The 13,837-nt window shown below is 44.9% G+C and overlaps 1 protein-coding gene across 2 annotated transcripts; it reads right to left on the bottom strand.

The window, feature by feature from the left end:
• Nucleotides 1–502: 502 nt before the first annotated feature.
• LOC137223385 (MORF4 family-associated protein 1) lies at nucleotides 503–2,698 on the bottom strand. 2 transcript variants are annotated; one of them, XM_067735040.1, is made up of 3 exons: nucleotides 2,545–2,698; nucleotides 1,993–2,427; nucleotides 503–1,500 (listed from the first exon to the last, which is right to left on the bottom strand). In XM_067735040.1, the coding sequence occupies exon 2, from the start codon at nucleotides 2,387–2,389 to the stop codon at nucleotides 2,006–2,008; it is 384 nt and encodes a 127-aa protein (XP_067591141.1). In that variant the 5' UTR covers nucleotides 2,390–2,427; nucleotides 2,545–2,698; the 3' UTR covers nucleotides 503–1,500; nucleotides 1,993–2,005. The 2 variants fall into 2 exon arrangements, with proteins under 2 accessions (XP_067591141.1, XP_067591140.1); XM_067735039.1 differs by lacking the exon at nucleotides 2,545–2,698 and having other exon boundaries at nucleotides 1,993–2,538.
• Between the last annotated feature and the right edge of the window lie 11,139 nt (nucleotides 2,699–13,837).

Consider the following 13,837-nt stretch of genomic DNA (forward strand, 5'->3'; position numbering starts at 1 on the left):
TCATCAGTTACTTGCTCTGAAATACTTTCCTTGCCTTCCCCCACTCAGTGCTCTAAGACACGGTATCCAGCTTGGGACAGACACATGGTTACTATCGTTTCACACTTGCTAGCAGCTGGATTCCCAGGAAGCAGACTTTACGGTGAAAATTAGCATACAGGTTAAGTTCTGAGGGATGCTCAACTGTAGACACAGAGGACTGGAGGGCCGACTGTACTATGTCATCTGACATAACGAACTTGAGCAGCCCTGGATTTTGGTATCTGTGGGAAGGGGGGGGGGTCCTGGAACCAACCCACTGCTGATAGGAGGGACAACTGCATGCTCTTTCCTCAGCCAGTTTCCACAGCAGCACGAGAGATGAACCTTCCCTACGATCAAGGCTTACTGAGAGCCTCCAAAACCATAAGAAATTCACCCCCCATTTAACGAAGGTAACATTCAAGGAGAAAAATTTCATTTTTAAAGAAACAATATTTCTCAGTCAATAACCTTTTAAGCCTTGTCTTTTCAAGCAAATGAATACTTTTATTAACATGGTAAAATTTTTTTTAAACACACGGTAGGGTTTTGACCTCAAATACTTGTCAGGTCTGCTACTGAAATGAACTTACAGCTAGACAACTTATGAATCTTGAAGACACCTAGTCCCTGTGCAGTTTAGGGTCCAAAACAGACAGCCCTTGCTTTTCTTCCCCAGACCCTCAAGGGCCTTTGCAAATATCGCTTTCATTTTATGTCCAGAATCCCCTGAAATGCATCAGGATATTACATCGATTACACAGAATACCAAGACCTATCTCGTCTCCTAGTCTAGGTTCCATGTCACATAAAGCTGAGTTACGTTGTCCAAACAATCTGACCAGACAAGTTACATCAGTGTGCCGCATAAAACCTAAAATTTGAACAAAATACATCTCTCCTCCTTTGGTCTCACATAGAAATTAAAGTCCCCAAACACAACACCATCCCGCAGACCTTCTTTTGGTTCATCAGTCCCAGCCAGATCAGCCCCCTCCTCATTCCCAATTGAAGTCTGGTCCGTTCTTCAGCTTCGTTGGCAATCGCTGCATGGAGTCGTCTTCCAGAAATAATGCATTTCCTTCAACACCTTCAGAGCCGGAGAACTCCAACTGAGTCTCATCTGTTACACACAGACCCAAAGTTCCAGGGAGCTATCAGGTCACACAAGAAAGAGCAAAGCACCTCAAAAATTTAGAAATAACGAAAGCCCAGGAACAAATGTGACTGCTGCGACAGCTTACAATCTAGGCCCTAATTCTTGTGAGAGCATTTTCCAAATCAAAGGTACCTCCCCAAACAAAAACATTTAACAGTCAAAACTCATACTGAGGTCATTAACCACAGACCATAGCAGAAACGTAGTGTGAGGACAGAGTGGACAGAGAAAAAAAGAGAAAACAAAAGGCTCTCTGGTTTCAGCTTCTCCAGGGTGTCAGCCAATCTCCATCAGTTGACCAGAATCCACTGGCTGTAAACCTGAAGTGCAATTGGGAGAAACTCATCATTAGGAAGTGAGAAAACCCTCACAAACTCAGCCTCGCAGGACACCACCTCTTCTGCATGCCACCTGACCCCTTCCAGTCTTCCAGCAAAATCTGGAAGCGTCCAATAATGGCCTTCCCTCTGACAATTCTGTATTTCTACCCCCCTTTGCTCAATGGCCTGTACCGTGATTTTGTTATTACCCTACAGTTATCCTATTGATCGTGACCTTTGGTTTCAACCAAACACGTACAAGTCAAAACCAACCAACCAACCAAAGTGTTCCCCCCAATTACCACAGACGTAACAAAAATAAATAAACGGTACCTACTAACACCTCCTAAAATGAAAACTGAGCACGCTTTTATTCTCTTCTCCCAACTCCCATCCCCCGCGGATCATTAGTAAATAAATGTCCCCGAAGCTGACCCAAGCGTCGGGCAACGCCTGGGACCTCCGTGCGGCTCCCGCCGGTCCCCGCCTTACCGCCGACCCTCCTTCAGGACGACTCGCTCTTCTCTATCCGCCGGACCAGCTCCACCAGCATCTCTGCCATCTTCGCGATCTCCTTGGCCTTCTCCTCCGCCTTCTCGCACCGTTTGGTCCCTCTGCCCTCGACTCCGTCGTCCGCGTTCTGCAGATGGTTGAGCGCGCTCTCCTCCGAGGCCTCCACCTGCGTCTTGATCTGGATGAGCATACTATCCATCTCCCACAGCTTGCTCCGGTTCCGCAGGTAGGCTCTCCCGTGCTCGCGGCTCAGCGCCGCGATGTCCTCGCGCATCTCGTTGATGACCGGGAGCAGGAACTGCTCGAAGTCCTCCTCGGGCTCCAGCACCTCCACCTCCTCCGGCTCTGCCAGCTCCACGATGTCCAAGGGCCGCATCTTCCCCCGCTATTCCGGAACCGCAGGACACAAGTCGGCTGCAGAGAGAAAATGGAGACTCGCTATGCTTACCAACACACTTCCAGAATATTCTTTAAAACTTTTACCCTTTTAAACTTTTAGCCTCACAGAAGCCACGGAAACAAGCGACTTACGAGCAACGAACCGGAGGACAAAATGGAGTCGCGGCCGTCAACCAGCGCCCTGCGTGTTGCGGCCCCTTTCACGACACGGCCGTGCCTCTTTACGGTCACGCCGCTGGTAGAACTAGGTGCGGGCGCGCGCACGTCAATAGAGGGCGACGCAATCCGCTCTACCACGGCCGCGCGCGCACACACCCACACCCACGCGCGCGCGCACGCTCTCCCTTTTCCTCCCCTCCTCCTACTCCTCCGCGCTGCGGCCCTCCGCTACCCACGCCCGCGCGGACGTGAATGCACGAGCTCTCTTATCCCCCTCCCCCTTCACCCTGTGCTGCTCGCCTCCGCTACCCACGCACGCGCGGACGCGCACGCACGAACTCCCTTATCCCCCTCCCCTTTCACCCTTGTGGTGCGCCTAGCGGCTACCCCACGCGCGTACGCGCGCACTCTCATATTGCCCCTCTCGCTTCACCCTCGTGCTGAGCCTGGCCGCTACCCTGGCTTTGGAGGTGAGCCCTTCTGGTGCTCCCTCCTCCTAAAGGGGTTCTCTTAAAGGGTTTCCATCTTTTGAAGATGTCAACGCTGTCTTCTTACAGTAAACGGGAACAGCCCTACGTAATAATGTACTCAAAGTATGTGACATTCCTGGTCCATCGCTGATAGCCCCATCCTGTTTACTACCACGACTGGACCCCTCCCTAATGTCTTACTGGCTTATTTTCCTTCCTCTTTTTTTTTAAAAAAATATATTTTTATTTTATTTTAGGCTGCGTTGGGTTTCCATTGCTGCGTGCAGGTCTTTCTCTAGTTGAGGCGAGTGGGGGCTGTTCTTTGTTGCGGTTGCGCGGGCTTCTCATTGCGGTGGCTTCTCTTGTTGCGGAGAACGGGTTCTAGGCACACGGGCTTCAGTAGTTGTGGCTGGCGGGCTCTAGAGCACAGGCCAGTAGTTGTGGCACACGGGCTTAGTTGGTCCGCAGCGTGTGGGATCCGTCCCGGACCAGGGCTCGAACACGTGTCCTCTGCACTGGTAGGCGGATTCTTAACCCCTGAGCCAGCAGGGAAGCCCCTTACAGGCTTATTTTTGTTCCTTTTCGGATAACGGTCAGACGTGTCTGGGTGTCTTTTCACCAGACCAAGCCCCCCCCCCCCGCCCCCTCCGCCATCTCCAGGGTAAAAGGCCTGGTCTGTTATATCCTGAGGTTCCACTGGCCTAGTCTTTACGCCTTTTTGTCGGGTCGAACGCTCCTTGAGGGACGTATTCAGCTCTATGTCTCTAAAGCCTGGAGCAGAACTTGGCATATGTTAGTAAATTTGCTTTACCCTTCACTTAATACAAAATTTTAAGGAAAGATAAGTTAATTTCATAGCCTATTGACCCAGTCACAAAAGAGCAATAAAAATGTCAGGAGAGCTTGCACAGGTGCATTGGTTTGGCTTCTGTTTTCCAGTCAAAATGGACACAACTCCCAGTTTTGAATATAGCAGAGTTAATAATGAAGAGATACAATAATCATGAAAATGCTTTGTAAAGGGCTTCCCTGGTGGCGCAGTGGTTGAGAGTCCGCCTGCCGATGCAGGGGACACGGGTTCGTGCTCCGGTCTGTGGAAGATCCCACATGCCGCGGAGCGGCTGGGCCCGTGAGCCATGGCCACTGAGCCTGCGCGTCCAGAGCCTGTGCTCCGCAACGGGAGAGGCCACAACAGTGAGAGGCCCGCGTACCGCAAAAAAAAAACACACACAAAATAACAAGAAAACGAAATGTTTTGTAAATACCAAGCTTAGACATAGGTAAAGTGCTTATTTTTTGTTGACTTTCCACGGTTCTTTATATCTGGTTGCTCTTGTAAAAATCCAACTTCAGGGCTTTCTTGATATATCAGAGGCAGCTAGCTCATAAATTCTTTGTGTGAAAGTAAAGAAATGGCTCAAATAATGAGATACCACTACACACTTGTTAAAATGGCCAAAACCCAGCCCAATGACAACACCAAAGCTGGTGAGAATGTGGAACAACAGTAACTCTCATTTATTGCTGGTGGGAACGCAAAATGGTGCAGCCACTTTGGAAGACAGTGGCAGTTTCTCATCATGCGAAGCGTACTCTTACCATACCACACGGCAAATGTGCTCTTTGATATTTACTCAAATGTATTGGAAACTTATGTCCACACGAAAACCTGCAATATGGATGTTTCTAGCAGCTTTATTCATACTTGCTAAAATTTGGAAGCAATCAAGATATCCTTCAAAAGGTGAATGGATGGGCTTCCCTGGTGGCGCAGTGGTTGGGAGTCCGCCTGCCGATGCAGGGGACACGGGTTCGTGCCCCGGTCCGGGAGGATCCCACATGCGGCGGAGCGGCTGGGCCCGTGAGCCATGGCTGCTGAGCCTGCGCGTCCGGAGCCTGTGCTCCACAACGGGAGAGGCCACAGAAAAAAAGATTAAAAGGCAAAAGGGCCTACAGAAGACTGATGTCTTTTCAACCCTATTCCTCTTTCCTCTGTGGTATGTGGGATCTTCCTGGACCAGGGCTCGAACCCGTGTCCCCTGCATTGGCAGGTGGATTCTTAACCACTGCGCCACCAGGGAAGTCCAAATTAAATTATTCTTAATTTTGTTTTATTTTCATATTTTGGGGTCAATCCTTTTTTTTTTTTTTTTTTGTCTCAAAATTTTTCATGGGGCTTCAGAAAGCTCCTTCGTCCTGGGCTCTGTGTAGCAGCCGCCTAAAGGGTAAAGAGAGCTTGCTGGGGGCAGGAGATAGGAGAGGGTGACCCAGAGAAGAGCCTCCACAGTAGAAACCCACTTAAGCCCGGGACCTCCCCCTTCCAGAGGAAGCTGCTGTTGCCCAAGTTCCAAAAACTGGGCTGAAGTAAGAAGTCCTGAGACCCCAGGGGAAGCAAGGGTGAGAGTGTCTTGCCTGTGCAACCCAGTGTTAATGGGTCACCTCCGAGGGAAACAACCTGTAAGACAGTAACGAGATGTAACCTGAGCAAGGCTCTCTGCGCTGGTCAGAAACTCCAAACTGACACAACCAGTTTGGAAGAGTCTGAGGGATTTTTGTTTGTTTTGTTTCTGCAGTGGAGGATATCCGACATCAGGAGTAGCGGATCTGAATTCAATTCATAAGGCCAAAAACGATTCTGGCTGTGGGAAATGCAGGGATGATGGTTCCCGTATTAGAAACGATTTCGTCAATGGAAAAAGAAAGAAGTCTCACTCTTCTAAGAGAATTTCACTAGCATAAATCAATTTAATAATAACTGTGTTAAGGCATAAAAGGGAGCAGGTATTATTATAGGCCCATTATTGGCCCCATTTTGCAGATGGAGAAACTGAGGCTGGGGGAGATGTAACATGGCTTGTAGGGGTCTTGTCCAGGTTCAGCTGGCGGAACCCAAGCTTGCTTGCCATCAGATACAAGAGAAAAAGATGAGGACTTCGGTATTTTAGGTTCATTGAAATTAAGAAAGGCTGCTTTGGTTTTTTTTAAAGCTTAGCAAAGGAGTTAAAAGCAGAGTGACTTCATGTAACAAAATTCCCAGAAGACACATGTTCTCACCAAAGTCTTAATGCAGTATTGCTCTAGCATCGTGCTGGGCATGAATTGCTCATTTCACCAAGCAGGTGTCAAACATCACATCAGGAATAAGTTTCCTCTTGAAAGCCCTTGGAACCAAATCATCAACGAATCAAGAGGAATCACTTAGGGATATGAGAGATTTTCAAATGGCGAACACTTTGGGAAAAGAGGGTAACTGTGGAAGAAACAAATGACATTCAAAGACTAGATACTGCGAAGATGTGGAGATTATCACACGTACTCAAGACTACCATCAGCGGAATTACTGAAAGTAGTTCCTCCTCCTTCCCCCTGTAATAACCTAGGGAGGGATGAATCGAGGGGAGAATGCCTAGCACGAACCCCCAAGCTCCTGCCTCTGCCTCTTCCCACGTGGCAAAGAGACACGTAGCCACAAAGCCACGAAGCTGAAGAGGACACGCGTGCCATCGGCTCAGGCCACTTCACAGACGCTGACGGAAGTGTGTACCTCAGTGGTCTTCAAGCTCTTCAGACCAGATGCCCTTATCAGAAAAAGTGTGTGACCAGCACTCCTGTGACCCAGCAGGACCCCACGAGGCCTTCCCCAAACAGATCCCCGCCCACGTCCTCCACCTGCCTTTTGCTTGTATAAACACTTTAGTCAAAGAATAAATTTAATCAGAGAAGTGAGAAAATGCAGAAAAAAAGGAAAACACTCAAGCCAGACAAAATAATAATACTTTAGCCATTCAACAAAGTCAAGGACCTTTAGTTCCTCCTCAGGGTCTATAGATAATATTCTGAGCCATGTCCTTTGAGCTGTTTTGCAGATCCCGAAACCTCCACCAGGTGGAAGACGTTAGCTGACCCCAGAAGAAGCACTGTAGACCCCAGACCGTTGGAACCAGAAGGTTGATGATGTTGACTCCCAGTTACCTCACCACCAACCAATCAGAAGAATGTCCACGAGCTGACCACACAGCCCACAACCCCTCTCCCTCACCCTGTCATTAAAAACGTTTCCCTGAAAGGCTTCAGGGAGTTCGGGTCTTTTAACCACTAGCTGCCTGGACTCCTTGCTTGGCGTCTGCAATAAACGCTGCACTTTCCTTCGCCACAAGCTGGTGTCAGTAGCTTGGCTTTACTGCACACAGGTGAGTGGACCCAAGTTTGGTGCAGTAACACTTCCAGTACATGTTCATTGGTTCACCTAAAACTATAGTCACAATCTGTACTGGTAACATTAAGTAGATTAACATACACAAGACAGAAATTTAAGGGATCAGATGAAGTAGTTTTAATAGTTTTAAATAATTATTTCTTTTCACATAGTCCTAAAAAGTCTTTTATTCTCTCTCTCACACACACATAGGCCTAGTTAGCTGATAATATTTTTCAGTGAAAGTGGTGGGATTAAATATGCTTCATTATTTTGAAAACCTTGGTTTAACACCTCATGATAGAGCAAGGCGAAGGTCTACTTATAACTAGCTTACGTTAATACCTGCATTTAATGACTACTGAAGTTAAGAAGAAAAAAACAAACCTCACAAAGATCCTTGGGTCCAAATAGAAGAAGAAGGTCATCCACCAGCCTTATTAAGCCCTGATGCTGAGTTCTCAGTTCCACCCACCAGATATGCAAAGGTTTTTTACTGGAAATCATTTGCTAGAAATCCATCTCCCCAATTCGTTCTTGCAAACTAACTGCTGCATTTTAACAAATGGATCCAAAGTCTAGTGTAAGTTTTAATTTGGAAAAATTTTAAACAGAATGAAAAATTCTAACCTTCAACATGCTCAGACCGGAGAATTTTTTTTTTTTTTTTACTTTTTAAAACTGAGAAACAAAGGGCTTTACAGATAATTTTGGGAACATTACAGATGTCTGTCATTTTAGAAACCTACTGTGCTAGAGGATAATGGTCTCTTTTTTTTTTGTCAGAATTATATTTCAGTTTAATTAAAGACATAATTTTTTCTTATTAGTTATCTATTTTATACATATTAGTGTATATATGTCAATCCCCATCTCCCAGTTCATCCCACCACAACCCCCACCCCACCACTTTCCCTCCTTGGTGTCCATACATTTGTTCTCTACATCTGTGTCTCTATTTCTGCCCTGCAAACCGGTTCATCTGTACCATTTTTCTAGGTTCCACATATATGCGTTAATATATGATATTTGTTTTTCTCTTTCTGACTTACTTCACTCTGTATGACAGTCTCTAGATCCATCCACGTCTCTACAAATGACCAATTTCGATCCTTTTTATGGCTGAGTAATATTCCATTGTATATATGTACCACAACTTCTTTAACCATTCATCTGTCGATGTGCATTTAGGTTGATTCCATGACCTGGCTATTGTAAATAGCACTGCAGTGAACACTGGGGTGCATGTGTCTTTTGAATTGTGGTTTTCTCTGGGTATATGCCCAGTAGTGGGATTGCTGGGTCATATGGTAATTCTGTTTTTAGTTTTTTTAGGAACCTCCATACTGTTCTCCATATTCGCTGTATCAATTTACACTCCCACCAACTGTGCAAGAGGGTTCCCTTTTCTCCACACCCTCTCCAGCATTTGTTGTTTGTAGAGTTTCTGATGATGCCCATTCTAACTGGTGTGAGGTGATACCTCATTGTAGTTTTGATTTGCATTTCTCTAATACTTAGTGATGTTGAGTGCTTTTCATGTGCTTCTTGGCCATCTGTATGTCTTCTTTGGAGAAATGTCTATTTAGGTCTTCTGCCCATTTTTGGATTGGGTTGTTTGTTTTTTTAATATTGAGCTGAATGAGCTGTTTATATATTTTGTAGATTAATCCTTTGTCCATTGATTCGTTTGCAAATATTTTCTCCCGTTCTGAGGGTTGTCTTCTTGTCTTATGTTTTCCTTTGCTTTGCAAAAGGTTTTAAGTTTCATTAGGTCCCATTTGTTTATTTTTGTTTTTATTTCCGTTACTCTAGAAGGTGGATCAAAGAGATCTTGCTGTGATTTATGTCAAAGAGTGTTCTTCCTATGTTTTCCTCTAAGAGTTTTATAGTATCCAGTCTTACATTTAGGTCTCTAATCAATTCTGAGTTTATTTTTTTTGTATGGTGTTAGGGAGTGTCCTAATTTCATTCTTTTACATGTAGCTGTCCAGTTTTCCCAGCACCACTTATTGAAGAGGCTGTCTTTTCTCCATTGTATATCCTTGCTGCCTTTGTCATAGATTAGTTGACCATAGGTGCGTGGGTTTATCTCTGAGCTTCCTATCCTGTTCCATTGATCAATATTTCTGTTTTTGTGCCAGTACCACATTGTCTTGATTACTGTAGCTTTGTAGTATAGTCTGAAGTCAGGGAGTCTAATTCCTCTAGCTCCATTTTTTTCCCTCAAGACTGCTTTGGCTATTTGGGGTCTTTTGTGTCCCTGCACAAATTTTAAGATATTTTGCTCTAGTTTTGTAAAAAAAAAAGCCACTGGTAATTTGATGGGGATTGCATTGAATCTGTAGATTGCTTTGGGTTGTATAGTCATTTTCACAATATTGATTCTTCCAATCCAAGAACATGGTATATCTCTCCATCTGTGTGTGTCATCTTTGATTTCTTTCATCAGTGTCTTATAGTTTTCTGAGTACAGGTCTTTTACCTCCTTAGAAGGTTTATTCCTAGGTATTTTATTCTTTTTGCTGCAATGGTGAATGGGATTGTTTCCTTAATTTCTCTTTCTGATCTTTTGTTGTTAGTGTATAGGAATGCAAGAGATTTTGTGCATTAATTTTGTATCCTGCAACTTTACCAAATTCATTGATTAGCTCTAGTAGTTTTCTGGTAGCATCTTTAGGATTCTCTATGTATAGCATCATGTCATCTGCAAACAGTGACAGTTTTACTTCTTCTATTCCAATTTGTATTCCTTTTATTTCTTTTTCTTCTCTGATTGCCGTGGCTAGGACTTCCAAAACTACGTTGAATAATAGTGGCAAGAGTGGACATCCTTGTCTTATTCCTGATCTTAGAGGAAATGCTTTCAGTTTTTCACCATTGAGAATGATGTTTGCTGTGGGTTTTTCATATATGGCCTTTATTATTTTGAGGCAGGTTCCCTCTATGCCCACTTGCTGGAGAGTTTTTATCATAAATGGGTGTTGAATTTTGTCAAAAGCTTTTTCTGCATCTATTGAGATGATCATATGGTTTTTATTCTTCAATTTGTTAATATGGTGTATCACACTGATTGATTTGCATATATTGAAGAATTCTTGCATCCCTGGGATAAATCCCACTTGATCATGGTGTATGATCCTTTTAATGTGTTGTTGGATTGTTTGCTAGTATTTTGTTGAGGATTTTTGAATCTATATTCATCAGTGATACTGGCCTGTAATTTTCTTTTTCTGTGGTATCTTTGTCCGGTTTTGGTATCAGGGTGATGGCAGCCTCATAGAATGAGTTTGGGAGTGTTCCTTCCTTTGCAATTTTTTGGAAGAGTTTGAGAAGGATGGGTGTTAGCTCTTCCCTAAATGCTTGATAGAATTCACCTGTGAGGCCATCTGGTCCTGGACTTTCGTTTGTTGGAAGATTTTTAATCACACTTTCAATTTCATTACTTGTGACCGGTCTGTTCATATTTTCTATTTCTTCGCACAGGAGAATTCTTATAGGTGACACAGACTTTAGAAAGAAAAGCGTATCAGATGGAAACATTTCCAACACCCACCAGGAAGAGACAAAGTGTGTTTGTTTTCCTAAAAATAACTATTAAGTTAGCATATTCCTTAGTATGAAATATATTCTAGACACTTGTCATTATAGAAATGGTCAATACTGTGCATCATGTCTTTTTGTGAAAGAAGAATGTGCAGCACACCTTTCAGTTCATCTTTTAACGACTCTGCCATGAGATAAGCAGTGAGTCATCTGAATGGTACAAAACATTTCTATGGTCACTCTCTGATGGTTTTAAAAAAGGTCCGCAAGTGTTCTGACAGGCCTCCACGCACACCTGGAGTTTATGTCTCCTGCTCTTCAACCCCGGCAGGGTTTTGTGATCACCATTCAAGACCAATAGAGCAGGACTTATAAGCTAAGTGAGAAAAGACCCTGGGGCTTCTGTAGGTGTATCTTGGGCCTCTGCTCTGGGCACCTCCTGCCATCGTAGGAGAAGTCTGGCTACCCTGAGGCCACCATGTTCAGATACCAGACAGAAGGAGATCGGGAGGAGTGCCAGCTGTTCTAACCCCAGCTGTTAGATGACTGCAGCCTCATGAGAGACCCAAGCCAGAACTGCCTTGCCGGACAGCACCTCCACTGCTGACCCACTGCAACAGTGAGAGATAACACAAGTGTGGTTTTATCTACTAAGCTTTGGAGAAATCTGTTACACAACACTAGATATTACACGTATATCAACTCATTTAATTCTCACAATAACCCCATGAGTTATCGTCAGCCCCCTTTAAAAATGAGAGGGCAGGGTTTCCCTGGTGGCGCAGTGGTTGAGAGTCTGCCTGCCAATGCAGGGGACACGGGTTCGTGCCCCGGTCCGGGAAGATCCCACATGCCGTGGAGCGGCTGGGCCCGTGAGCCATGGCCGCTGAGCCTGGGCGTCCGGAGCCTGTGCTCCGCAACGGCAGAGGCCACAACAGTGAGAGGCCCGCATACCGCCAACAAAAAATAAATAAATAAATAAAAATGAGAGGACATTGAAGCCTTGAGAGGTTTCAACTCTGTTAGAACATCTGGGATTCAGTCCCCACATGGCCGGACCTCAGAGTCTATGTGCAGTGACTGTGGCCTCTCAGAAAGAAAAGCGCAAATGCAAGGATCAGAAGCAGTGGAAACAGTAGATCCTGGTGGAAGACGAGATATGGGAGGTGAAGGAAAGGAAGCCAAATAGAGCCTGGAGGTTTTGAAGAAACACAGGAAACGAAGTAAGTTTAGGGAGGAGGATTATGAGTTTGGATATTGTTTAGTTGGGTGTGTCACTGGTACCCACAAAGGAAGATGGCCCACAGGAATCCGGGGGCAAAGTCCAGGCCCCGGAAGTGCGTTCTGGAATCAAGTGCCTTCTGAAGATGAGATCATAAAGGGAAAGGGTGTTCAGCCAGAAGAGAAGAGGAAGAAGGACAAAGGCTTAGGGAGCGCCTCCTTGTTTAGTTTATGGTACACGTGACCATTTGTGATTAAGCTCCCAGAGTTTTCAGAATTTTTAAATGTGTGCTATAATGTCTGTGGATATACAATGAGATAACAGATTCCACAAAGCAGACAACATTTACTAATCTTACACTTGCATAAGAAGTTTATGAATTACTGCCTTGAGAAACTGGATGTTCTGTCAATAAGCCAAACCTAGAGCAGATGCGATGGCACAGAGACTGGCAGAAATAAATGCTGGGAACACTAATAAACCACTTGTGGATCTCAGGTATCCCACAGAATGAATATATTCATTTCAGATGAATATCCGGGTTTGGGGAGACTTGACATCTTTTTCACATGGTGGACCTTCTTTAAGAAAATGATTACATGACACCAAAAGCAAAGGCAACAAAAGCAAAAATAAACAAGTGGGACCACATGAAACTAAAAAGCTTCTGCACAGCAAAGGAAACCATCAACAAAATTAAAAGGCAACCTATGGAATCCCAGCAAATTTGCAAGCCACATGTCCAATAAGGAGTTAATATCCAAAATATACAGGGAATTCATGCAACTCAATAGCAAAAGTAAATAAATAAATAATTTAAAAATAGGAAAAGAGCCTGAATAGACATTTTTCCAAAGAAGAAATACCAATGGCCGACAGGTACATGAAAATGTGCTCAACACCACTGATCATCAGGGAAATGCCAATCAAAACCACAGTGAGATATCTCCTCACACCTGTTAGGATCGCTATTATCAAAAAGGCAAGGGCTTCCCTGGTGGCGCAGTGGTTGAGAGTCCGCCTGCCGATGCAGGGGACACGGGTTTGTGCCCCGGTCCGGGAAGATCCCACATGCCGCGGAGCGACTGAGCCCGTGAGCCATGGCCGCTGAGCCTGTGCGTCCAGAGCCTGTGCTCCGCAACGGGAGAGGCCACAGCAGTGAGAGGCCCACGTACCGCAAAAAAACAAAAACAAAAAGGCAAGAGACAGCAAATGCTGGCAAGGATGTGGAGAAAAGGGAACCCTTGTACACTCTTGCTGGGAATGTAAACTGGTACAGCTACCATGGAAAACAGTATGGGATACCTCAAGAAATTAAACATAGAATTACCATATGATCCAACAACCCCACTTCTGGGCGTACAAAGGAAACAAAATCATTATCTCAAAGAGATATCTGTACTACCATGTTCATTGCAGCCTTTATTCACAATAGCCAAGGTATGGAAACAACCTAAGTGCCCACTGACAAATAAACGGATAAAGAAAATGTGATACACACGTGTGCGCGCGCGTGCACACACACACACACACACACACAGAGGAATATTACTGTTTTTTTATATTCATTCATTTTAAAATATTTATTCATTATTTAGTTGTGGCAGGCGGGATCCTTAATGGTGGCATGCAAACTCTTCGTTGCGGCATGCAATGTGGGATCTAGTTCCCTGACCAGGGATCAAACCCAGGTCCCCCTGCATTGGGAGGTTGGAGTCTTATCCACTGCACCACCAGGGAAGTCCCTATTGTCTTAAAAAGACGGAAATCCTGCCATCTGTGACAACGTGGATGAATCTGGAGGGCATCATGCGAAGTGAAATAAGCCAGACA

Source organism: Pseudorca crassidens, chromosome 4 (assembly GCF_039906515.1).
Source record: "Pseudorca crassidens isolate mPseCra1 chromosome 4, mPseCra1.hap1, whole genome shotgun sequence".
Classification (NCBI taxonomy): Eukaryota; Metazoa; Chordata; class Mammalia; order Artiodactyla; family Delphinidae; genus Pseudorca; species Pseudorca crassidens.

What these genes read in the sequence shown, in the direction of transcription:
- LOC137223385 (XM_067735040.1), bottom strand. Translation starts at nt 2,389, where the DNA reads ATGCGGCCCTTGGACATCGTGGAGCTGGCAGAGCCGGAGGAGGTGGAG.